At 45.9% G+C, this 26,820-nt stretch overlaps 1 protein-coding gene across 11 annotated transcripts in view; it reads right to left on the minus strand.

Annotated features, from left to right (window-relative positions):
- The window catches only part of PHACTR3 (phosphatase and actin regulator 3), a 419,279-nt gene that overhangs the window by 285,084 nt on the left and 107,375 nt on the right, over positions 1–26,820 (minus strand). For all 11 annotated transcript variants that reach the window (XM_063959370.1, XM_063959361.1, XM_063959364.1 and 8 more), the window contains one exon: positions 16,326–16,403. In XM_063959370.1, coding sequence (XP_063815440.1) covers positions 16,326–16,403 — 78 coding nt within the window. The remainder of the gene's footprint in view (positions 1–16,325; positions 16,404–26,820) is intronic.

Genomic DNA, 26,820 nt, shown 5'->3' on the forward strand with positions numbered 1-26,820 from the left:
GTGGGGGCATTTGTATACCTGTGAAGGGCATCTGTATACCTGGCACTGTGGGGGCATTTGTAAACCTGGCACTGTGGGGGCATTTGTATGCCTGGCACTGTGGGGGCATCTGTATGCCTGGCACTGTGAGGGGCATTTGTATACCTGGCACTGTGGGGGCATTTGTATACCTGGCACTGTGGGGGCATCTGTATACCTGGCACTGTGAGGGGCATTTGTATACCTGGCACTGTGGGGGCAATTGTGGATCTGGCACTGCACTATTGGGGGCATATGTGTATCACGTCCCATTTTAACTGGCCACACCCATTTTTTGGCGCGCGCGGGGGGCAGACTTGTATGGCCCCCGAAGGATTTTATAAATATCCAAATGGCCCTCGGTAGAATAAAGGTTCCCCACCCCTGGCATAAACTGTAGAATGCCATAGCTGTACAGGCTACTGATTAGTGGCTGCATATAAAAGGGAATTGGTTTACAATGAAAGCGCATTGAGTTAAAGGTGCAGGCAGCATAGAGGGAATATCCATCAAGGTCATAATGGACAACCAAGATAACAGTGAAATGCCAGGTGTTCCCACTGCCATACGGCACCCGGATTGGGACTATTAGATGCATTAGCATAGTCAGTGAATCTACGGAGCACACAGTTTATCTGCCCAAACTGTATTTTTATTTTTTATTGAAATTAGCCCTTATTTATGGTTATATTATCCCTAAGCTTTGTCCAAAAAAGTTCAATATTTCTCAGTTTGCACGGGTCTAAATTTATATTTGTTTAAGCAAAAATCATGAGTTGTCAGTAAATTATTACTGAATCATTAATAACGTGTTTGTGGGTTTGGTAAAACTGATAGAAAATCCCTGTAACTGACCTACTGTATGACCGTGTAAGGTTTTCAACATATAGTGTCAAAGTCGAAAAATATTACAGAACACACAGCACGTATAAAATACACACACATGCCCACTGCGCGTGCACTTGTTCCGCCGTGCGTGCACATATCCGCAATATGCGTATGGTCGCTCCCGCGGTCCTGCGCGTGGTATGGGTATTTACGGCGGAGTTTGTGAACGCATGGAGGGCTATCAAAACATTACATATTTAATCCAAATAGTGCACATTGTACACATAGTCCCCCTGCACCACATCAGCAAGTATCAACAGTTAAAATGATTCCAGAACGAAGGGATTCACCTTTGCATGATAGGAGGGGATAGACTAAGGTTATAAGGTGGTGTCTGGTATCCAGCTGTAGGGTATTTTAAGGGTAACATTCCGGTGTTGGTTTGCGGAAGACCGCATGTTCCTGTGGATAGTTATGTGCAGAAGCAGAATATAGATATAAACTGTATTTACTGTATATTATGTATGCGGCGGGAATCCAGAGGAGACCACCCACAAGAGCAGTTGAGAAAGACATCGCCCACCTTTTTAAATCAACCTATGACCTCTCCTGTACTGTAAAGATGCATCCCTGTGTCCAATGGACAAAGGGATTACAGTATCCATTGTATTGCTTTTGGAAGACTTGTATAAATAAAGCCTGCTGCAGCCCAGCCAGACACAAGACTCTCAACGCTATCTACCTGATTAGCGGAGGACTGGACCAGGAAGCGCATGCGAATATTCTCACGTATGTACATTGACTGTAGCCATTTACTCTGTTGTATTGTAGTGTATAAATTGTATTGTTAACCCCCTTTCAGATATATTACTCTGTGGTGTCGGAACCCAGTGATTAACTACAAATCGGTGTTGTGTCCTCTTTTCCCTGCTAGGGTTTAAAGTGTATTACATTGCCTAACTGTATAAGGTTTTAAAGTGTATTAATTGAGTGTGTATGCGCTGCGTGTACTCTGTACCCCCAGCGCGGCATTTGTATGCAGAGTCCGTACACGATACGGGACTCATTACGCAAATAGCGTAAAAGATACATAGAGCGCATATTTAGTTTAGCGGCCGTAGCGGCTCAATGGAAAAGTGTGTTTTAAGGTATAGCTTTATGGTTTAAGATATTATCAATAGGCACCTTCAGCACCTGTAAGCCAAGCAATAATACCACTTTCAGACTTACATAGCCGGGTCGCACCTGGGAATGCGTACACAGGTGCTTCCCAGGTGTGACCCGGCTTTAGACCCCTTTCAGACTTGCAGACTGACCCAGCATATTGGCGGGTTGGTGACGTCACCACTGACGCTACCGGAGGTGGTGCGTGGAGATGATCATCTCCAAGCGCCATCCTACTTCTATGCAGAGAACGGATGCCGGGTCGCCGTGACCCGGCTTACCCGTTCACACTGCACGCATCCCGGGTCAATTCCGGCTTCAACCAAGGTTGCGACCTGGGATGTAATGGCGGAATGCTCGACCCCGGATATTGCTTTAGGACGTATTCAGACTAGTAAAATCCCGGGTTGATGCGCGTTCACGTGCAATAACCCAGGAGATTTTTGCTAGTCTGAAAGGAGTATGAGTAGACAGTGTAAACTCTGTCCCTGGCTCACTAGCCTTAACTTGTCCTATGGATGAAGTAAGCAGTGCTCGTAGGGAGCATCAGGACAGGAACATTATGGCTGCATTGTCTACTACAGTATGTGCAGGTGAGAGTGTGTAGGGGCACAGTTCCTAGGCTGGGCATGTATCACTAGCTTTAGAACAAACCAGTATATTGCAGGTATATGTAGGGGTAGATTAGGATGGAAAACCAGCCCGGGAAATTTATGGAAGAAGCCCTAATGGGGGGTTAGGTCTTGTGAGGTGGTGGCAGAACCGGACCTAGGCATAGGCAAACTAGGCAAATGCCTAGGGCATTTGGAATGTCTAGGGGCATTCTGCTGATTAAAATGATATGCGGCATGCCTATATTCTGTGTGTGACTGTGACTGTATATGCATATGAAATGCTACGTTACAGAGTATTCCTGGAAATCACTGAAATGTAGCATTTCGTATGCAGATAGAGCCACAGCCGCACAAAGAATATAGGCATGCTACAAATCATTTTAATCAGTAGAAGCTGCTTGTTTGCACTAGTCACATAGCAATGCCCATAAAATGCATTTTCTGCAAAAAAAAAAAAGGCACCCAGCGTTAGCAGAGCTGAAAGGGAGCTGCATGGCATGTTGAGACAAGATGTATAAGGACAAATCTGTATCCAAGCAGAGACATAGGGCACAGTGTTAGCGGCCGTGAGAGTAGGTTCATTGTACAATAGTGTTTGGCATATGTGTAACAGGCATTATGTGTGTCATGTGTAAAAATGCATTAATAATGTGTGACATGTGTATAAGGGGCATTATGTGTGTCATTATGTGTATAAGGGCATTACTAAAGGTTGGCATAATGTGTAAGGTGCATTATGTTTATAAGGACATTAATAATGTATGTCATATGTGTAAGGGGCATTACTGTGTGGTACAGTAGTATATGTATAAATGCATTACTAATGTGTGGTATTCTGTGTATAAGGTGCTCTACTGTGTGGCGTAATGTATAGAAAGGGCGATACTGTGTGGTCTGATGTGAATAAAGAGCAATATGGTGTGATGTAATGTGAATAAGGATCAATTCAGTGTGATGTAATGTGAATAAGGGGCACTACTGTGAGGAGTAATGTGTATATGTTAAAGTGGTACTACTGTGTAATGCAACGTGAAGAAGGGACACTATCGAATGATATAATGTGAATAAAGTAGCACTACTGTGTTGCGTAATTTGAATTGGGGGTACTATTGTGTGGCCATGCCCCTTCCCAAAAGAACACACCCCTTTTTGGGCTGCGCACCGAATGTGCGCACTGTTTCTATTTAAAATATAGGGGATAGGAGCACCAAAAGGTGGACTGCTAGAACTGAGGGATGATAGTGATCGGAAAAGGGTGCATGGTCAGCGATGCTAGGGGGCATCAGCCAAAATCTTGCCTAGGGCATCATATTGCTTAGGGCCGGCTCTGGGTGGTGGGGACTATTGAGGGGGGCAGGTCCGTCCTCATAGGGCCTGATTGTACGCAGTTGTGGCCTTCCTTGCATCTTTTGCTGCAGTTGTGTCTGAGAGTACCAACACTATGCAATGAGTTATGTTTGCCTTGCAAGCCTTAAATTTGAGAAGGATCATTTGCTTTATCTTCTAATTATTGTTGTTAAGTAGAGCATACAGTATACTTGTATATACTGTACTGTACTGAAGTGTTGTAAAAACAAACGTTTCTGACAGCATTCCTAGATCCCTTTCATTCCTCCAGAGTCCTGACTTTTAAAAGTACACATTTTGGAAAATGGTGAACGGCCTCAAATCCCACCACAATCTGATCAAACATTCTCATGTTTGTTTTGCCTGACCCATACTCGCTTTCTGAAAAAGCACCTGTACTGTACATCTGCACAGTCCTGCCCCAATCTGCAGAACCACTGCTCCCTGTGTATTATACTTGTGTGTAATCAAATGAGGCAGGACAGCTCGCATGTCCAGTTTTACTGTATAGTTTCTCTCCTTTAACTAATGTGAACAGACACATACTACACGTGCTGAATTTCCTTGTATGCAGAATCCAATCCATGTGCATGAAAAATACAGTGAACATTTAGTACAATTAACTGTACAATGGTAATTTAACATACCATTAGAAGAAGGCCTAGATTGATTCTAGCTGAAAATGTACTTAAGAGAAATTATACTTCTGTTTACCTGCTGGAGATGCAGAACTTTGTGCCAGTCTGCCTGAATTTTTAAAGTAGCAATCATTTACACGGCAAATGATTGGTTGGTTTTGCCTTGTAAATGCCGCTTTAAAAATATGGGTAGACTCGCATAAAGTCCTGCACCTGCGGCAGCTGGCAGGCTATTACATTTGGCCCAATGTATATTGCTCTAAAGCAGGGGTTCCCAAACTCGGTCCTCAAGGACCCCCAACAGTTCATGTTTTCCAGGTCACCTAGCAGGTGCACAGGTATATTCATTACTCAGTGACACATTTTAAAAGATCCACAGGTGGAGCTAATTATTTCACTTATGATTCTGTGAGGAGACCTGGAAACCGTGAACTGTTGGGGGTCCTTGACGACTGAGATTGGGAACCCCTGCTTTAAAGAATGAACCATATGTCCACGTAAGGCAGCTGCTACAATGGGCCTAATTCTGAGTTGATCGCAGCATCAAATTTGTTAGCAGTTGGGCAAAACCATGTGCAGTGCAGGGGGGGACAGATATAACGGGTGTGGTTCATCAAATCGACAGTGTCTAGGTCGACAATGTTTAGGTCGACCACTATAGGTCGACAGTCACTAGGTCGACATGGATGGAAGGTCGACAGGGTTTCTAGGTCGACATGTCTAAAGGTCGACATGAGGATTTTTTTTTTTTTGTGTCGTTTTCTTCGTAGAGTGACCGGGATCCCAAATTAGTGCACCGCGTCCGCTCGCCATGCTTCGGGCATGGTGCCTTCGCTTCGCTCGGCACACTTTACCGTTCCAATCGTAGTCCACGTGGATCGTTAAGTATGAAAAAATTCAAAAAAAGAAAAAAAAATGTGAAAAACTCATGTCGACCTTTAGACCTGTCGACCTAGCACATGTCGACCTAGAAACCCTGTCGACCTTCCATCCATGTCGACCTAGTGACTGTCGACCTATAGTGGTCGACCTAAACATTGTCGACCTAGACACTGTCGATCTTCAGACCGGATCCCAGATATAACATGTGCAGAGAGAGTTAGATTTGGGTGTGGTGTATTCAAACTGAAATCTAAATTGCAGTGTAAAAATAAAGCAGCCAGTATTTACCCTGCACAGAAACAAAATAACCCACCCAAATCTAACTCTCTCTGCAAATGTTATATCTGCCCCCCCTGCAGTGCACATGGTTTTGCCCAATTGCTAACAAACTTTCTGCTGCAATCAACTCAGAATTACCCCCAATGTGCGCATAGCAAGTCCAGACCCTACAACAGTAGTGCAATGGCAACTACTACCACAGACCAGCAGCTTCTATTGGGCAAACTTATGTTTAGTGTAAGTGTGCTAAGAGGAGTCAGCCATAAGCACAAGTAAGTACTTCAGTGAACAGTACACACCATTCTAAATATTACTATACTTCATAAAATAAGATTTTAAACCTACCGGTAAATCTTTTTCTCGTAGTCCGTAGAGGATGCTGGGGACTCCGTAAGGACCATGGGGATAGACGGGCTCCGCAGGAGACATGAGCACTTTAAGAAAGACTTTAGATCTGGTGTGCACTGGCTCCTCCCTCTATGCCCCTTCTCCAGACCTCAGTTAGAGAAACTGTGCCTAGAGGAGACGGACAGTACGAGGAAAGGATTTTTGTTAATCCAAGGGCAAGATTCATACCAGCCACACCAATCACACCGTATAACTTGTGATATACTATCCAGTTAACAGTATGAAAACGACATAGCATCAGTCCAAGACCGATGAGACTATAACATAACCCTTATTTAAGCAATAACTATATACAAGTCTTGCATAAGTAGTCCGCACTTGGGACGGGCGCCCAGCATCCTCTACGGACTACGAGAAAAAGATTTACCAGTAGGTTTAAAATCTTATTTTCTCTTACGTCCTAGAGGATGCTGGGGACTCCGTAAGGACCATGGGGATTATACCAAAGCTCCCAAATGGGCGGGAGAGTGCGGATGACTCTGCAGCACCGATTGAGCAAACAGGAGGTCCTCCTCAGCCCGGGTAGCAAACTTATAGAACTTTGCAAAGGAGTTTGAACCCGACCAAGTAGTAGCTCGTCACAGCTGTAGCGCCGAGACCCCTCTGGCAGCCGCCCAAGAAGAGCCCACCTTCCTAGTGGAATGGGCCTTGACCGATTTAGGTAACGGCAATCCCGCCGTAGAATGCGCCTGCTGAATCGTGTTACAGATCCAGCGAGCAAAAGTCTACTTTGAAGCAGGGGCACCAATCTTGTTGGTTGCATACATGACAAACAGTGCTTCTGTTTTTCTGACTGTAGCCGATCTGGCCACGTAAATTTTCAAAGCCCTGACCACATCAAGGGACTCGGGATCCTCCAAGTCACGCGTAGCCACAGGCACCACAATAGTTCATATGAAAGGATGAAACCACTTTTGGCAGGAATTGAGGACGGGTACGCAATTCCGCTCTATCCATATGGAAAACCAGATAGGGGCTTTTATGTGATAAAGCCGCTAATTCCGACACTCGCCTAGCCGAAGCCAAGGCTAATAACATGACCACCTTCCAAGTGAGATTTTTCAACTCCACCGTTTTAAGTGGTTCAAACCAGTGTGACTTAATGAAACTTAACACCATGTTAAGATCCCAAGGCGTCACCGGAGGTACAAAAGGAGGCTGAATATGCAGTACTCCCTTCACAAAAGTTTGTACTTCAGGGAGAGAGGCCAATTCCTTTTGAAAGAAAATGGATAAGGCCGAAATCTGAACCTTAATAGATCCTAATTTTAGGCCGAAATTCACTCCAGTTTGCAGGAAGTGAAGGAAACGGCCCAGATGGAATTCTTCCGTAGGAGCATTCCTGGCCTCACACCAAGAAACATATTTACGCCATATACGGTGATAATGTTTAGATGTCATGTCCTTCCTAGCCTTTATTAGCGTAGGAATGACCTCATCCGGAATACCCTTATCCGCTAGGATCCGGCGTTCAACCGCCATGCCGTCCAACGCAGCCGCGGTAAGTCTTGGAATAGACATGGCCCCTGTTGCAACCGGTCCTGTCTTAGAGGAAGAAGCCACTGATCTTCTGTGAGCATTTCCTGCAGATCCAGATACCAGGTCCTTCATGGCCAATCCGGAACAATGAGGATTGTTCTCATTCCTCTCCCTCCTACCATTCTCAACACCTTGGGTATGAAAGGAAGAGGGGGAAATACATAGACCGACTGGAACATCCACGGTGTCACAAGGGCATCTACAGCTACTGCCTGAGGGTCTCTTGACCTGGTGCAATACCTCTGTAGCTTCTTGTTGAGGCGGGACGCCATCATGTCTATCTGTGGCAGTTCCCAGTGACTTGCAATCTGTGCGAAGGCTTCCTAAAGAAGTCCTCTCTTGGATGCAGGTCGTGTTTACTGAGGAAGTCTGCTTCTCAGTTGTCCACTCCCGGAATGAACTGATGAAAATGCGATTACATGATTTTCCGCCCAGCGGAGAATTCTGGTGGCTTCTGCCATTTCCACTCTGCTCTTTGTGCCGCCTTGGCGGTTTACATGAGCCACTGCGGTGATGTTGTCTGACTGGATCAGAACCGGTAGGTCGCGAAGCAATGTTTCCGCATGCCGAAGGGCGTTGTATATTGCCCTCAGCTCCAGGATGTTGATTTGAATACAAGTTTTTGACTTGACCCAAAGACCTTGGAAGTTTCTTCCCTGTGTGACTGCTCCCCCACCTCGGAGGCTCGCGTCCGTGGCTACCAGAATCCAGTCCTGGATGGCGAACCTGCGACCCTGCAGAAGGTGAGCACTCTGCAGCCACCATAGGAGAGACACCCTGGCCCTAGGGGACAGGGTGATTAACTGATGCATATGTAGATGTGATCTGGACCACTTGTTCCGTAGATCCCATTGGAAAGTCCTCGCATGGAACCTGCTGAAGGGAATGGCCCCGTAAGATGCCACCATCTTTCCCAGGACCCGAGTGCAGTGATGCACTGACACCTGTTTTGGCTTTAAAAGGTTTTTTACCAGAGTCATTAGTTCCTGGGCCTTCTCTATCGGAAGATAAACCCATTTCTGGTCCGTATTCAGAATCATACCAAAGAAGGGCAGACGAGTCATAGGAACCAACTGTGACTTCAGGATATTGAGAATCCAGCCGAGTTGCTGTGACACCTTCAGCGAAAGGGACACGTTGTTCAACAACTGCTCTTTTGATCTCGCCCTTATTAGGAGATCGTCCAAGTATGGGATAATTGTGACTCCTTGCTTGCGTAGGAGCACCATAATTTCCGCCAATTACCCTGAAATTGGTAATGACAATACTGTACCGTAATTCTCAGGTACGCCTGATGGGGTGGATAAATGGGAACATGAAGGTATGCAGCCTGTATGTCTAGATACACCATAAAATCCCCCCCTTCCAGGCTAGCGATGATCGCTCTGAGCGATTCCACCTTGAATTTGAACCTTTTCAAGTATAGGTTCAGAGATTTTAATTTTAAAATAGGTCTGACCGAACCGTCCGGTTTCGGAACTACAGCCAAGGTTGAGTAATATCCCCTTCCTTGTTGAAGGAGGGGAACCTTGAGCACCACCTGTTGGAGATACAATGTGTGAATTGTATTTAATATTATCTTCCTTTCTGGGGGAGAAGCCGGTAGGGCCGATAAGGAAAACTGGCGAGGAGGCACCTCTTCGAACTCCAGCTTGTAACCCTGAGAAACAATTTCTATTGCCCAGGGATCCCCTGTGAGTGAACTCAGATGTGGCTGAAGAGTCGAAGACGTGCTCCCACTGGGGCGGACTCCCTTAGCGGAGCCCCAGCGTCATGCGGTGGATTTAGTAGAGGCCGGGGAGGACTTCTGTTCCTGGGAACTAGCTGTGCCCTGCGCCCTTACCTCTGGTAAGAAAGGACGCTCCTTGTACTTTCTTGTTTTTCTGCGACCGAAAGGACTGCATTTGATAATGTCGTGCTTTCTTAGGCTGTGAGGGAATATAAGGCAAAAGATCAGATTTACCAGCTATAGCTGTGGAGACCAGGTCCGAGAGCCCTTCTCCACACAATTCCTCACCCTTGTAAGGTAAAACCTCCATATGCCTCTTTTAGTCTGCATCACCTGTCCACTGCATGTTCCACAGGACACGTCTAGCAGAAATCGACATAGCGTTGACTCTAGAACCCAGTAGACCAATGTCTCTTTGAGCATGTCTTATATATAGACAGCATCTTTTATATATCCTAGGGTCAATAACATAATATCCTTATCTAGGGTTTCAATCTCCGCTGATAAAGTACCTGTCCACGCTGCTACAGCGCTATAAACCCCTGCCGACACAATCGCCGGTCTGAGTAGTGTACCAGAATGTGTGTAAATGGACTTCAAAGTACTTTTCTGCATGCTATCTGCAGGATCCCTGAGGGTAGCTGTATCTTGGTATGTCAGCGCTACCTTTTGGGTAAACGTGTCAACGCCTTGTCCACCCTAGGGGAGGATTCCCATCGTATCCTGGCCCTAGCAGGGAAAGGATACGCCATGAGAATTCTTTTGGGAAACTGCAGTTTGTCTGGAGATTCCCGCTCTTTTTCACACAATTCATTTGGTTCATGAGAGGGGGGAAATGTTATCTCAGCTTTCTTCCCCTTACACATGTGTACCCTCGTGTCAGGGACAGATGGGTCATCAGTGATATGCAAAACATCTTTTATTACAATATTCATATATTGAATACTTTTCTGCCAGTTTTGGCTGTAACTTTGCGTCATCGTAGTCGACACTGGAGTCAGACTCCGTGTCGGTATCAGTGTCTATTATTTTGGATAGTGGGCGTTTTGAGACTCTGACGGTCCCTGCGACATAGGGACAGACATGGGCAGATTCCGTGTCTGTTCTCTAATCTTTTGTGCAATAAATTTACCTCAGCACTTAATTCCACATATCCAGTCAGGTGTCGGCGTTGTCGACGGAGACACCACACACACACACACACATTTGCTCCATCTCCTCCTTAGAAGAGCCTTTTACCTCAGACATGTCGACACACACGTACCGACACACCACACACTCAGGGAATCCTCTTATCTGAAGACAGTTCCCCCACAAGGCCCTTTGGAGAGACAGAGAGAGAGTATGCCAGCACACACCCAGCGCTAATACCCCAGGAAAAACACACAATGTGTTTACCCAGTAGCGCTGTAATACTATTTGCTGCCAATTATGTGCCCCCCCCCCCTCTTCTCTGAAACCCCATTTCACCGTGGATAAGCAGGGGAGAGTCCGGGGAGCTTCCTCGCAGCTGTGCTGTGGAGAAAATGGCGCTGGTGAGTGCTGAGGGAGAAGCCCCGCCCCCTCGGTGGCGGGCTTCTGTCCCGCTTAAATATAATATAAACCGGCGGGGGCTCTTTATATATACAGTGCCTAGCTGTATATATATTTCTTTTGCCAGAAATTAGGTTTATATTGCTGCCCAGGGCGCCCCCCCTGCGCCCTGCACCCTTACAGTGACTGCCGTGTGTGAGGTGTGTGGGAGCAATGGCGCACAGCTGCACTGCTGTGCGTTACCTCAGTGAAGATCATGAAGTCTTCTGCCGCCTCTGAAGTCTTCTTTTCTTCTCGTACTCACCCGGCTTCTATCTTCCGGCTCTGTGAGGAGGACGGCGGCGCGGCTCCGGGACGAACTCCAGGGTGAGACCTGTGTTCTGACTCCCTCTGGAGCTAATGGTGTCCAGTAGCCTAAGAAGCAGAGCCTTGAAACTCACAGAAGTAGGTCTGCTTCTCTCCCCTCAGTCCCTCGATGCAGGGTCTGTTGCCAGCAGGCTCCCTGAAAATAAAAAACCTAACAAATATACTTTCTGTCAGGAAGCTCAGGAGAGCTCTCTGAAAAGCACCCAGTCTCCACTGGGCACAGTATCAAACTGAGGTCTGGAGGAGGGGCATAGAGGGAGGAGCCAGTGCACACCAGATCTAAAGTCTTTCTTAAAGTGCCCATGTCTCCTGCGGAGCCGGTCTATCCCCATGGTCCTTACGGAGTCCCCAGCATCCTCTAGGACGTAAAAGAAATTAGCATAAAAATCTATATGTCTGTGCTTGTGCAGATTAAATAATCTGAACATTTAAGTCTCACATGTGCAACAGAAAGTAAAATAACTGGTAAAGTACACACAGTAAGCTTGGACCAGCATGCACAGCACAATTCAAAGTTCTCATCTACCTGTTCCAGTCATAGGAGTTACCTCTGCAACCTAAATGTGTGGCTAGGTGTGTGAAGAGAAGGAACGTAGTCTAAATAATGTACATTGTACAAGTGCAAACATCACACCTAATTCAACAGAGCCGTAACTAGACATTTTGGTGCCATGAGAAGGGGCTTGGGCAAACAATAGTACCGCTAATTCAAATTATGCCACACAGTAGTGCACCTTTATTTACATTACACTGCACAATAGTGTTTCTTACTCACATTACAGCACACAGTAGTAACCATTATACATGTTATGCCACACATTAGAACCCCTTATTCACATTATGCTGCACAGTAGTACCCCTAATAGAAAATTACTCCTGACATTAGTGCCACTTACACATTAAGCCACACAGTAGTACCCCTTATACACTTTATACCAAACAGCAGTACTACTTATACCCATTATAATCTCCCTATTTCTCTCTCTCTCCCAGGCTACCAGTAAATCATGGTGTGATTTAATTAATAAATGATGCAGACTCCCAACCCCCCAACCCCTGCAATTAAGAAGTGTTTGAGGACAGGGCTGTAGTACGCTACACTGCTGTCTGTCATACTACTGTCAGGTTGAGGCTATCAGTGATATCACAGTCTTACTCTCTATCGCCTTGCTCCCACCGCCCAATGCAGACAGAATGACTCCTGGGCACAGGGCATTGTGGGACTGTACTGTAGGAGATGGGGGGACCAGGGTAGAGGATGGAGCACACAGGACAGACAGCAGCACCATAGGCAAATGCAGGGGCGGCACAAATTATGGCCACAATAGCAATAGTATTTAATACGATTATTACAGCTGCCAAAACAATATGTAGTTTAAGGATGCACATGGCGCAGTGGTAGTTCTTCTACCAAGTTTGCTGTGAGTGTAAATCTGAGCGCTAAATCAGTACACTGGACCAGAGAGCAGCCACCAGGAAGAAGAGACAGGCGCCTTACCATGAGGTGGGATAATGTGTGCTTAGAAAATACAGTTCAGTCTCCTACTGGTTCTATTATGTTTGTGCATTTATCTATTATGGGATGTTTAACCTTTTCCCGACCACTGATGTTATTTAAAATAGTTAAATATGTTTCCTATACTATGGACCATTTTTATTATTATTACATTTTATTTATAAGGCACCACAAGTGTTATGCAGCACCGTACATATGACACACATTACAACAATACAGGGTATCTATAGTGTTAATTATTAATACCGTATTCCATACACTATCCAGTGTATAAAAAGTTGAATGTGTACATTTATATCCGGGGTCGTTACCATGTTCTTCTATCGCGTGCCTAGACTCCTGAACTGCTGTAATGTCCTATAGAGTGGGAGATTGTGGACTGAATTTGGACATCCTCCACTGTAGAAATCCTGCGTTTGCCCCTGAGCACTGCCCACTGTAATTTATATTAGTAGCGTTGTGCCCAGCAATGTAAATACACTAGAGATTTAGGGGTACATGTACTAAGCAGTGATAAAAGTGGAGAAGTGAGCCAGTGGAGAAATTTCCCATGGCAAGTAATCAGCTGCTCCATACAATTGTATAGTATGCAAATTGGAAATGTTACATCAATGCTGATTGGTTACCATGGGCAACTTCTCCACTGGCTCACTTCTCCACTTTTATCACTGCTTAGTACATGTTCCCGTAAGAGGACTGTACTGACTTATTTTAACCCAGGGCATAAAGTCCATGATCTGGTCTAAAGGTTCTGTTTTCTTTAAGGAGGGGATTGTCAGATCTATGACAGATTTTAATGTATAAGAATAATAGTTAATTTTTAAATAAATTTCAGTAAAGAATGTTGCTAAAAAGAGTTTTTTGCTTTAGTCCTGCACACTAGCCGGAATCCCTCTTACTAGCTGTGTTAGCAGTGTATCTACGGTGCACACATTTTATCTGCCAACCCTATATTTTTTTTTTATTTCTGATTGAAATGAGCCTTTATATATAGTTATATCATCCTTAAGCTTTGTAAAAAAATAAATAAATAACTATTTCACAGTTTGCATGGCCCTAAAGAGAAAGTTTTAAGCATAGCTATTATCAATAGTACTGATGCTCAAGCATCATTCCGCTCAATACAGTATGCTAATGGTTATAATATACCTTGTGTATGGTTCCTTATTAACATATTTTTAATAAGCGATTGCCATAGTTGTTCTCTGAAAATATAGCTCCTCAGATGTATTTAATGTGCTATTTTAAATTGTAAGATTATAGTCCTTTTACCCAATATAATTCTCTTGAAAATGATTAGACTTGTAGTTCACATATTAACATTAATTACATGAATCAGTCTCTGGGTTTGGGTTCACGTCCAGTATGGGAGTATTAAGGATTAGAATATCCCAGTCAAGATATGGGTAACCAGACACACTTATTTACCTTCTAAGTGCCTTCTGAGACTGTCCCTGTGCTCCAAGCCTGGATTCCACCTACGCTGTCTGCGTACATCGCGCTGCTCGGCATCTCCTCAGTCTCCCCTCAGCGATCCTGGCAGCGCTGTCATGGCACGTAGTCAGCATGTTCCTCCTGTTCCAATAGATGACGTCTCCTGTCCTCCGCAGCCTCCGCCGCTATAACTACAGGTTTCCACGTGCTGATTCAAACATACTTTCCGTCCAGAACCAAGCATGGGTGCAGCCATGTTTGACCTCTTCACATGACTCTCCATAGCATATCCGTTGCACTCTGGACTCTCCCTGATTGCTCAGCCAATACCTGCTTCCCAGCTGGTATAAATTTCCTGAATCAAGACTGCCTAATCGTCAGTGCTTTATTGTCTATCTTAGTGTTAGATGTCTCTCCTGTCTGTGGATGTTCCTGCTTGCTGTCTTCAGGTATTCCAGCTCCTGTGACCTTGCTCCACTTAAAGAGACCTGCACCAGTTTCCACCTTGCTGTGCTGCCTGACTCCAGTGGTGTTCCTACATTGCTCTCAGTGATCTGCAGTGATTCTTCGCCGGCTTCCAGCTCTCAGCGGTGTTCCAGTAACGCTTCCAGCTCTCAGGTGTGTTCCAGTACTGCTTCCAGCTCTCAGCGGTGTTCCAGTGTGACTTCCAGCTCTCAGCGGTGTTCCAGTATCGCTTCCAGCTCTCAGTGGTATTCCATCATCGCTTCCATTCACCATCTGTGTTCCAACATCAAACCACAGTTCACCATTGGTGCTCCCACCATCGAACTCTGACTGCATTGTTGAGTTCCATAGCACCTTCACCACCTGGGCCGGTTCTACTCGGCATCCCCAGCAGTTCTCCAGAGCTCATCTCAACCTCCGTGCATTATCATCATCTCCAGCTTCCAGGGTGTCATCTGTGGTCAGTATCAGTACATTCATCTATACAGTGGTTAGCTGTTGGCTATACGGACTTACTATCTCCGGGTCTTGCAAAGACTGTTCCATACTGTGTTTACAGCATTTCAACAGTAATCTATTACCACTACGCCCAAGCGAACATGTACATATGTTTAAATTAGGTTACTAGATACTGTGTAAATGTGATCTCTTATGCACCCAATGTTGTTTGGTTAGTACCCTATGTGGATGAAAATGTAATACACCCGAGTCAGTTAGTATCAACCAATGAGGACACGTCACTCCTAAGGTGATAGGTACATAAGAACTATCCATATTACTGGGAACTACCATGAGGTGCGAAACGCGTTAGTGATATATTCCTATCACCTGTAGTAGTCCAATAACATCCGTAGGCAACTGCATTTTATTTACAAACAGACGAGTGGTTCCTCCTGCACGAGACGTGGACCACATCTGAAGCGCTGCTTCCACTACCAGCAGTAGCCTGTATACCAAGAAAACCACCTTTATGCCACAGAGAGCCTCCATCAGTGCTGCAGCTGACAGGTGTGCCACAGGAGCGGAGGTACACGGACGGAGAATAGACACCTCTGGCATTGAAGGCGACTCTCCTCGGGGGGAGAAATACAGCTTACACTCAGACCATTCTGAGTGTACCATACCTTGTACAATTGATGGACTGGCAAGCCCCACCCCCTAATCATCTATTCTGTACTGTAATTATATGGACATTGGACACCAGTCATAATCATCTAAACCAGGAGTTTTGATCCCCATGCGGATGGATAAACGGTTAAACTACATTCAAAAATTATGATCTTAACATTGGGTGCTATACAAATTGTGAATCTATATACTTTTAAACACATTTTTATGACACAATGTGGCCACTGTGTCTGAGATTTTATTTGTAAAAAATGTTGTCTTTTCAATATGAAAACATAAAAGAAATTAAAAGCGATACTTTGTTTTTAAATAAGGTTCAGTCACATGTTAATTCAGCTATAACTGGGTGCTGGGTATTTCTAAATTTTGTTTTAGGAGCGCAGTAGCTATATATATATATATATATATATATATATATCCACGGAGACAAATCTTACCTTTCTCTATGATCTCTAACAGCCCCTTCTTGATGAGATCATCTCGGCTCTGCCTGGTGCTGATTTTCTTCTCCAGACCTAGGAGCAGAAGCAATTACCCATTAGGAATATTTCTGTTCAGATCTAATACAAAATATCATGTTTCTTCTCTGATGCTATTTTCCTTAGAAAAAAATATTTGACAAAATCTTTTCAGGTTCCAGATAAAATATTATTTTATTGACTTGTTAGAGACAGGTCCAAGAAAACATTTATTTGCTGAGTAATTAAATGGATTAAGGAGGATATTCAAAGTTGATCGCAGTTTTTGCTAAATTTGCAAAAACTGCGATTGTACTATTCACATGCTGGGGACCAACCAGCACAGGGCAAGGCTGCCTAGCATGTTTGGCACCGGCCCGCAATGTGATCGCAATTCAATTGCAATCGCATCAAATAGAGCTAGACCCCTGCCTGATCAGCATGGCTGCGTATGCAGGCGGTCCGGCACCATGTTTTCTATCGCAGGGAACACAGGTGATGTCATTGGACCACCACATAACGGCCATGACATGCCTGCATTTCTTGCTCTCCTCCCCCCTAATGCCGCGTCGCCACCCATGGACGGCCGTTACCTGTCAATCATGATGCGATTGCATCCTTCCGGGATGCTATTACATTAAGCTAGCCCACGCACTGCGAACACTGCACATGCGCAGGTGGCAAAAACACGGCCTTCAGAGCAATTGCAGCCATAGTGATCAGCTCTGCATAAAGTCCTAAAACCTTGAATCTAATTTGTGCCACCAATTTCTTCATTTAATTTGTATATTCCATTTAGTTACAGTACACACAATGCTCTATCTTTATACACAGGATTGGAACATGGCCACACATGCATGACATTATATTAAAGTAGTAATACTGTATTTTAAAAGTGATGGTGTTGTAGTTTTACATTGAGTATTATAGTTGTACACAGGGCCGGACTGGGACCAAAAATAAGCCCTGGCATTTTTGAAGCACACAGGTCCACCTCGGTGTCAGCATCTGACTCCTCCTCTTACTATTCCCGACTCCTCCTACTTCTTAGTCTATGCTCTTTCAAATATAATTAATATTATAACAACATACAAGTGTACATCATTCTGTATTAAAATACACACAACCATTGGTTGAAGTGGAAATGTTGAAGTGGGGGTATGTAAAAATAAAGGTTGTAACTAAGCGCACGCTCTCCAGAAAAGGGGCGTGGACACGCACGCGCCCCATTCACTAGAATGAGAGCGTCTGTGCACTCCTGGTGGGGCTAAGCGGTGACCAATCAAACAGAAAGTGTCCCATAGAGGTACTGTGTGCACGCGCTGAAGGAATACAAATGCCCCCACAGTGCCAGATCCACAAATGCCCCCACAGTGCCAGGTATACAAATGACCCAACAGTGCCAGATCCACAAATGCCCCCACAGTGCCAGGTATGCAAATGCCCCCACAGTGCTAGATCCACAAATGCCCCCACAGTGCCAGATCCACAAATGCCCCCACAGTGCCAGATCCACAAATGCCCCCACAGTGCCAGGAATACAAATGCCCCCACAGTGCCAGATCCGCAAATGCCCCCACAGTGCCAGATCCACAAATGCCCCCACAGTGCCAGGTATAAAAATGCCCCCACAGTGCCAGATCCACAAATGCCCCCACAGTGCCAGGTATACAAATGCCCCCACAGTGCCAGATCCACAATTGCCCCGACAGTGAAAGGTAATACCTGACACTGTGGGGGCAGTTGTTTACCTGACAGGTATACAAATGCCCACACAGTGCCAGGTATACAAATGCCCCCACAGTGCCAGGTAAACAATTGCCCCAACAGTGCCAGACAATTGCCCCCACAGTGCCAGGTATACAATTGCCCCCACACTGCTGCAGTTGCTTACCGCTGCTGCTGCTGCTCCTCCGGCTGTGCTGTGAGGGTGTCAGGAGCTCAGAGCACGCCAGCGCGGCTATGTCTGGCGGCGTGTAGCGGACTTCAAACCAGCCGCCGGTTCGTGAGCCAATCAGAGCTCGCGGACCGGCAGTGGCGGCTCCTGATTGGCTGCTGGTCTGCGAGCTCTGATTGGCTCACGAACCGGCGGCTGATTTGAAGTCTGCTACACGCCGACAGACATAGCCGCGCTGGCGCGCTCTCCTCTCCTGACAGCTGAGACATGCTGCAGCCGGACTGAGCTGCAGCGTGTCTCAGTGACACAAGTCAGCTCGGAAGCAAACTGCTGCTCGGCTGGACCGGCCCACTTGGCCATCGGCCCTTCTGGCATTGGCCAGAAGTGCCAGATGGCCAGTCCGGCCCTGGTTGTACAATACACCAAACACATTTTGTAAGTGGTGGCCATTAAGCAACTGGTACGGTTATCACTGGCCAGCCAGCTTTATATTTGGTCTTTCTACTCTCCCACAGTGATTCCATTACAGCTCAATAACTAACAGGAGTGAAAGTGAAGAGCCTCTATAATGTACATGTTATCTTATTATATTGATATTTTATGTAAAAAATGCACAGAAATTTTCATATATACTGATTACGCAGAGCAAGATAGAGTTAATCTCAACAAATAGGTTGTCCACTTGTGTATGTTGTGGGACGAAACTGTTGCACCAAAAGGAAACCCAGGCAACCACAGGGAGATTATACAAACTCCAGGACTCAATCTCAGAAGCTCAATGCTGTGAACAACAATACTAACAACTATGCAATCATGCTGTACCACAAGGCATGCTCCACACATGCCCCCCACCCAACAGCGAATGGCTTTGCCCCCTTTAGTTTTGATTACTTTGGGTAAAAATAAAAGGTATGTCTTTGCAGGTATAATTGCAACAAGATACAGTATTTATACAGATATTTTTAACAACGTGAATGGAGATTGAAATTCAGTTTTGGGGTGAAATGTACATAGTGTAACCAGGTCCAAAATGTCTCTCTCCTGGGCATAGCATTCAGGATATATAGAGGATTCCCCAATGTCTTCTGCTTGCCCAGTGAGACATCTTCCACCCTGTTCACTCCCAACTGCAGGGTGTTGGAGCAAGGAGGATTGGGGTAATATCTCCAGACTCTCCTTGCCTCTGTCCAGTTAAAGCTTGTTTGTTGTTTTTGTTTATTTTGGCAGATAAATTTGTCCTCCAATGTACTGCTTATATGAGTACTTTGACGCCAGAGGATCATGCAGAACATTCCAACCAAAACTGTTAATTATTTTATCCTATACATCCCTTGACTAGACTTTTTGGTGCCCTGTGCCAGAAACAGAATTGGCTCCCCCCAGTCCATTTTTCCAATAGGGAAATTAGGCGCATGCACTCGTGGGAATAGGGGCATGACAAAACTGATCCAGAGAAAGGCCATGCTATGCTATCATGCCCCTTTCCACTATATATATATATATATATATATATATATACATACACACACACACACACACACACACACACACACACACAAATAGAAAATTCAGCACTCACCATAGCAAGCTCACTTATCCTCACAACATCAATAAATAAATGAGGGGTTTAGTTAGTGAATTAGCCAATGCACGGAAGCCTGCAAACCGATCGGCAAGGTACTCCACATTAATGCAGGTCCCACACTATCACAGAGTCTTAAAAATTGAAACCTGGCAACTGTATCACACATAATATGACGGCGATCGGTTTGCAGGCTTCCGTGTATTGGGCAATTCACTAACTAAACCCCCATCATTTATTTATTGATGTTGTGAGGATAAGGGAGCTTGCTATGGTGAGTGCTGAATTTTCTGTTTATATATATTTAAGTAGGTGGTATGTGGTGAGTGAAGGAAACAGGGGTGGTCAGGAGATCGAAAGAGGGGAGGGAAGCTACAAGTGAAAGTAATTAAAACAGATAATTGAGAAGTGCCGCCACCAGCGCCCCCTACCCTGCGGCGCTGTGTGATACATCTCATGCCATACAAGTATATATGTCTGACAATATATGATCTCACAAATTATGGAAATGGTAACGCATAGTGGCATAATCTGGGATTAATTGTGTAAACTAATGTGGCTTTATGAAGCAGGTCTGTAATTTTCTTACACAAGTATCAATGGCAAAACAAAACAAAAGCAAAACAAAACAGGATATATTAACAATATTACTAGCCATCAGTGTCCATTATATCCACCTACCACAATTAATTCCTGTACATTTAAAAAAAAAAAATCCTGTAAAAAGAAAAATTAGTATTACAACACTATTTTACATTCAGTGGCAATAAAAGTTTTTGAATTTTTATATATTCTTTTCTGATATGCTACTTCTGATATTGACCAAAGAGTCCAAATAAATGTTTATTCTCACTTTCAGGATGTCTATGCCACTCAAATACACTATTTCCAATTTGCCCTTTTTAATTACCTTGACGGGATAGTTCCAGCTTGGCTGTATGTTGACAGCACAGTGTACTCTTTTTCAGTAGAGAAAAATAAGAATTTACTTACCGATAATTCTATTTCTCGTAGTCCGTAGTGGATGCTGGGGACTCCGTAAGGACCATGGGGAATAGCGGCTCCGCAGGAGACTGGGCACATCTAAAGAAAGCTTTAGGATTATCTGGTGTGCACTGGCTCCTCCCCCTATGACCCTCCTCCAAGCCTCAGTTAGGATACTGTGCCCGGACGAGCGTACACAATAAGGAAGGATCTTGAATCCCGGGTAAGACTCATACCAGCCACACCAATCACACCGTACAACTTGTGATCTGAACCCAGTTAACAGCATGATAACAGAGGAACCTCTAGAAAAGATGGCTCACTACAGCAATAACCCGATTTTTTGGTAACAATAACTATGTACCAGTATTGCAGACAATCCGCACTTGGGATGGGCGCCCAGCATCCACTACGGACTACGAGAAATAGAATTATCGGTAAGTAAATTCTTATTTTCTCTAACGTCCTAAGTGGATGCTGGGGACTCCGTAAGGACCATGGGGATTATACCAAAGCTCCCAAACGGGCGGGAGAGTGCGGATGACTCTGCAGCACCAAATGAGAGAACTCCAGGTCCTCCTCAGCCAGGGTATCAATTTTGTAGAATTTTACAAACGTATTTGCTCCTGACCAAGTAGCTGCTCGGCAAAGTTGTAAAGCCGAGACCCCTCGGGCAGCCGCCCAAGATGAGCCCACCTTCCTTGTGGAGTGGGCATTTACAGATTTTTGGCTGTGGCAGGCCTGCCACCGAATGTGCAAGCTGAATTGTACTACAAATCCAACGAGCAATAGTCTGCTTAGAAGCAGGAGCACCCAGCTTGTTGGGTGCATACAGGATAAACAGCGAGTCAGTTTTCCTGACTCCAGCCATCCTGGAAACATATATTTTCAGGGCCCTGACAACGTCTAGCAACTTGGAGTCCTCCAAGTCCCTAGTAGCCGCAGGCACCACAATAGGTTGGTTCAGGTGAAACGCTGAAACCACCTTAGGGAGAAACTGAGGACGAGTCCTCAATTCCGCCCTGTCCGAATGGAAAATCAGATAAGGGCTTTTACAGGATAAAGCCGCCAATTCTGACACGCGCCTGGCCCAGGCCAGGGCCAACAGCATGACCACTTTCCCTGTGAGATATTTTAACTCCACAGATTTAAGTGGTTCAAACCAATGTGACTTTTGGAACCCAAAAACTACATTGAGATCCCAAGTGCCACTGGAGGCACAAAAGGAGGCTGTATATGCAGTACCCCTTTTACAAACGTCTGAACTTCAGGGACTGAAGCTAGTTCTTTTTGGAAGAAAATTGACAGGGCCGAAATTTGAACCTTAATGGACCCCAATTTCAGGCCCACAGACACTCCTGTTTGCAGGAAATGTAGGAATCGACCCAGTTGAATTTCCTCCGTCAGGCCTTACTGGCCTCGCACCACGCAACATATTTTCGCCAAATGCGGTGATAATGTTTTGCGGTTACATCCTTCCTGGCTTTGATCAGGATAGGGATGACTTCATCCGGAATGCCTTTTTTTCCTTCAGGATCCGGCGTTCAACCGCCATGCCGTCAAACGCAGCCGCGGTAAGTCTTGGAACAGACAGGGTCCTTGCTGGAGCAGGTCCCTTCTTAGAGGTAGAGGCCACGGATCCTCCGTGAGCATCTCTTGAAGTTCCGGTTACCAAGTCCTTCTTGGCCAATCCGGAGCCACGAATATAGTGCTTACTCCTCTCCATCTTATCAATCTCAGTACCTTGGGTATGAGAGGCAGAGGAGGGAACACATACACTGACTGGTACACCCACGGTGTTACCAGAGCGTCTACAGCTATTGCCTGAGGGTACCTTGACCTGGCGCAATACCTGTCGAGTTTTTCCCAACGGTTTATAATCATGTGGAAGACTTCTGGGTGAAGTCCCCACTCTCCCGGGTGGAGGTCGTGCTGAGGAAGTCTGCTTCCCAGTTGTCCACTCCCGGAATGAATACTGCTGACAGTGCTATCACATGATTTTCCGACCAGCGAAGAATCCTTGCAGCTTCTGCCATTGCCCTCCTGCTTCTTGTGCCACCCTGTCTGTTTACGTGGGTGACTGCCGTGATGTTGTCCGACTGGATCAACACCGGCTGACCTTGAAGCAGAGGTCTTGCTAAGCTTAGAGCATTGTAAATGGCCCTTAGCTTCAGGATATTTATGTGAAGTGATGTCTCCAGGCTTGACCATAAGCCCTGGATATTCCTTCCCTGTGTGACTGCTCCCCAGCCTCGCAGGCTGGCATCCGTGGTCACCAGGACCCAGTCCTGAATGCCGAATCTGCGGCCCTCTAGAAGATGAGCACTCTGCAACCACCACAGGAGGGACACCCTTGTCCTTGGTGACAGGGTTATCCACTGATGCATCTGAAGATGCGACCCGGACCATTTGTCCAGCAGGTCCCACTGGAAAGTTCTTGCGTGGAATCTGCCGAATGGGATTGCTTCGTAGGAAGCCACCATTTTACCCAGAACTCTTGTGCATTGATGCACTGAGACTTGGCTTGGTTTTAGGAGGTTCCTGACTAGCTCGGATAACTCCCTGGCTTTCTCCTCCGGGAGAAACATCTTTTTCTGGACTGTGTCCAGGATCATCCCTAGGAACAGAAGACAAGTCGTCGGAACCAGCTGCGATTTTGGAATATTGAGAATCCAATCGTGCTGCCGCAACACTACCTGAGATAGTGCTACACCGACCTCCAACTGTTCCCTGGATCTTACCCTTATCAGGGAATCGTCCAAGTAAAGGATAACTAAAATTCCCTTCCTTCGAAGGAATATCATCATTTCGGCCATTACCTTGGTAAAGACCCGGGGTGCCGTGGACCATCCATACGGCAGCGTCTGAACTGATAGTGACAGTTCTGTACCATAAACCTGAGGTACCCTTGATGAGAAGGGTAAATTTTGACATGAAGGTAAGCATCCTTGATGTCCCGAGACATCATGTAGTCCCCTTCTTCCAGGTTCGCAATCACTGCTCTGAGTGACTCAATCTTGAATTTGAACCTCTGTATGTAAGTGTTCAAAGATTTTAGATTTAGAATCGGTCTCACCGAGCCGTCCGGCTTCGGTACCACAACAGTGTGGAATAATACCCCGTTCCCTGTTGCAGGAGGGGTACCTTGATTATCACCTGCTGGGAATACAGCTTGTGAATGGCTTTCAAAACTGTCTCCCTGTCAGAAGGAGACATCGGTAAAGCCGACTTTAGGAAACGGCGAGGGGGAGACGTCTCAAATTCTAATTTGTACCCCTGAGATATCACCTGAAGGATCCAGGGGTCTACTTGCGAGTGAGCCCACTGCGCGCTGAAATTCATTGAGACGGGCCCCCCACCGTGCCTGATTCTGCTTGTAAAGCCCCAGCGTCATACTGAGGACTTGGCAGAGGCGCGAGAGGGTTTCTGTTCCTGGGAACTGGCTGATTTCTGCAGCCTTTTTCCTCTCCCTCTGTCATGGGGCAGAAATGAGGAACCTTTTGCCCGCTTGTCCACGAAAAGACTACGCCTGATAATACGGCGTCTTCTCATGTTGAGAGGCGACCTGGGGTACAAACGTGGATTTCCCAGCTGTTGCCGTGGCCACCAGGTCTGAAAGACCGACCCCAAATAACTCCTCCCTTTAATAAGGCAATACTACCAAATGCCGTTTGGAATACGCCTCACCTGACCACTGACGTGTCCATAACCCTCTACTGGTAGAAATGGACAACGCACTTAGACTTGATGCCAGTCGGCAAATATTCCGCTGTGCATCACGCATATATAGAAATGCATCTTTTAAATGCTCTATAGGCAAAAATATACTGTCCCTATCTAGGGTATCAATATTTTCAGTCAGGGAATCCGACCACGCCAACCCAGCACTGCACATCCAGGCTGAGGCGATTGCTGGTCGCAGTATAACACCAGTATGTGTGTAAATACATTTTAGGATACCCTCCTGCTTTCTATCAGCAGGAACCTTAAGGGCGGCCATCTCAGGAGAGGGTAGAGCCCTTACAAGCGTGTGAGCGCTTTATCCACCCTAGGAGGTGTTTCCCAACGCACCCTAACCTCTGGCGGGAAAGGATATAATGCCAATAACATTTTAGAAATTATCAGTTGTTATCGGGGGAAAACCACGCATCATCACACACCTCATTTAATTTCTCAGATTCAGGAAAACTACAGGTAGTTTTTCCTCACCGAACATAATACCCCTTTTTTTTGGTGGTACTCGTATTATCAGAAATGTGTAAAACATTTTTCATTGCCTCAATCATGTAACGTGTGGCCCTACTGGAAGTCACATTTGTCTCTTCACCGTCGACACTGGAGTCAGTATCCGTGTCGGCGTCTATATCTGCCATCTGAGGTAACGGGCGCTTTAGAGCCCCTGACGGCCTATGAGACGTCTGGACAGGCACAAGCTGAGTAGCCGGCTGTCTCATGTCAACCACTGTCTTTTATACAGAGCTGACACTGTCACGTAATTCCTTCCAACAGTTCATCCACTCAGGTGTCGACCCCCTAGAGGGTGACATCACTATTACAGGCAATCTGCTCCGTCTCCACGTCATTTTTCTCCTCATACATGTCGACACAAACGTACCGACATACAGCACACACACAGGGAATGCTCTGATAGAGGACAGGACCCCACTAGCCCTTTGGGGAGACAGAGGGAGAGTTTGCCAGCACACACCAGAGCGCTATATATATACAGGGATAACCTTATATAAAAGTGTTTTTCCCCTTATAGCTGCTGTATCTTTAATACTGCGCGTAATTAGTGCCCCCCCTCTCTTTTTTAACCCTTTCTGTAGTGTAGTGACTGCAGGGGAGAGACAGGGAGCTTCCCTCCAACGGAGCTGTGAGGGAAAATGGCGCCAGTGTGCTGAGGAGATAGGCTCCGCACCCTTATCGGCGGCCTTATCTCCCGTTTTTTTATGTATTTTGGCAGGGGTTAAATGCATCCATATAGCCCAGGAGCTATATGTGATGCATTTTTTTGCCATCCAAGGTGTTTTTTTATTGCGTCTCAGGGCGCTCCCCCCCAGCGCCCTGCACCCTCAGTGACCGGAGTGTGAAGTGTGCTGAGAGCAATGGCGCACAGCTGCAGTGCTGTGCGCTACCTTGTTGAAGACAGGACGTCTTCTGCCGCCGATTTTCCGGACCTCTTCTGCCTTCTGGCTCTGTAAGGGGGCCGGCGGCGCGGCTCTGGGACCCATCCAGGCTGGGCCTGTGATCGTCCCTCTGGAGCTAATGTCCAGTAGCCTAAGAAGCCCAATCCACTCTGCACGCAGGTGAGTTCGCTTCTTCTCCCCTTAGTCCCTCGATGCAGTGAGCCTGTTGCCAGCAGGTCTCACTGAAAATAAAAAACCTAAACTAAAACTTTCACTAAGAAGCTCAGGAGAGCCCCTAGTGTGCACCCTTCTCGTTCGGGCACAAAGATCTAACTGAGGCTTGGAGGAGGGTCATAGGGGGAGGAGCCAGTGCACACCAGATAATCCTAAAGCTTTCTTTAGATGTGCCCAGTCTCCTGCGGAGCCGCTATTCCCCATGGTCCTTACGGAGTCTCCAGCATCCACTTAGGACGTTAGAGAAATAGAGGCTGTTATCAAGTCCCTTCCCAATGACAAGTCCCCTGGAATAGACAGAATCCCCAGAGAACTTTATAAAACTCATGCCCATTTCTCTGTCCCCAAACTGTGGTAAATGTTTTATTCCCGGTAATAATATTGCAGTCTACCTCTGTCAATGTCGGAGTCTCTTATTATTGTGCTCCCTAAGCCAGGAAAGGATCCCTTATGCACCGATTCTTACCGCCCCATTTCCTTATTGTCCACAGATAGTAAAACTCTTGCAATACTGACTAGACTTAGTGCAATTTTTGGAGAAATGATACATCCAGATCAGACAGGGTTTATACCAGGATAATTCACCTCTATATATCTGCGGAGATTATATATTCACACCTGCAGTTACATTATCCAGATGAACCCTCT

This window comes from Pseudophryne corroboree, chromosome 3 (genome assembly GCF_028390025.1).
Source record: "Pseudophryne corroboree isolate aPseCor3 chromosome 3, aPseCor3.hap2, whole genome shotgun sequence".
NCBI lineage: Eukaryota > Metazoa > Chordata > Amphibia > Anura > Myobatrachidae > Pseudophryne > Pseudophryne corroboree.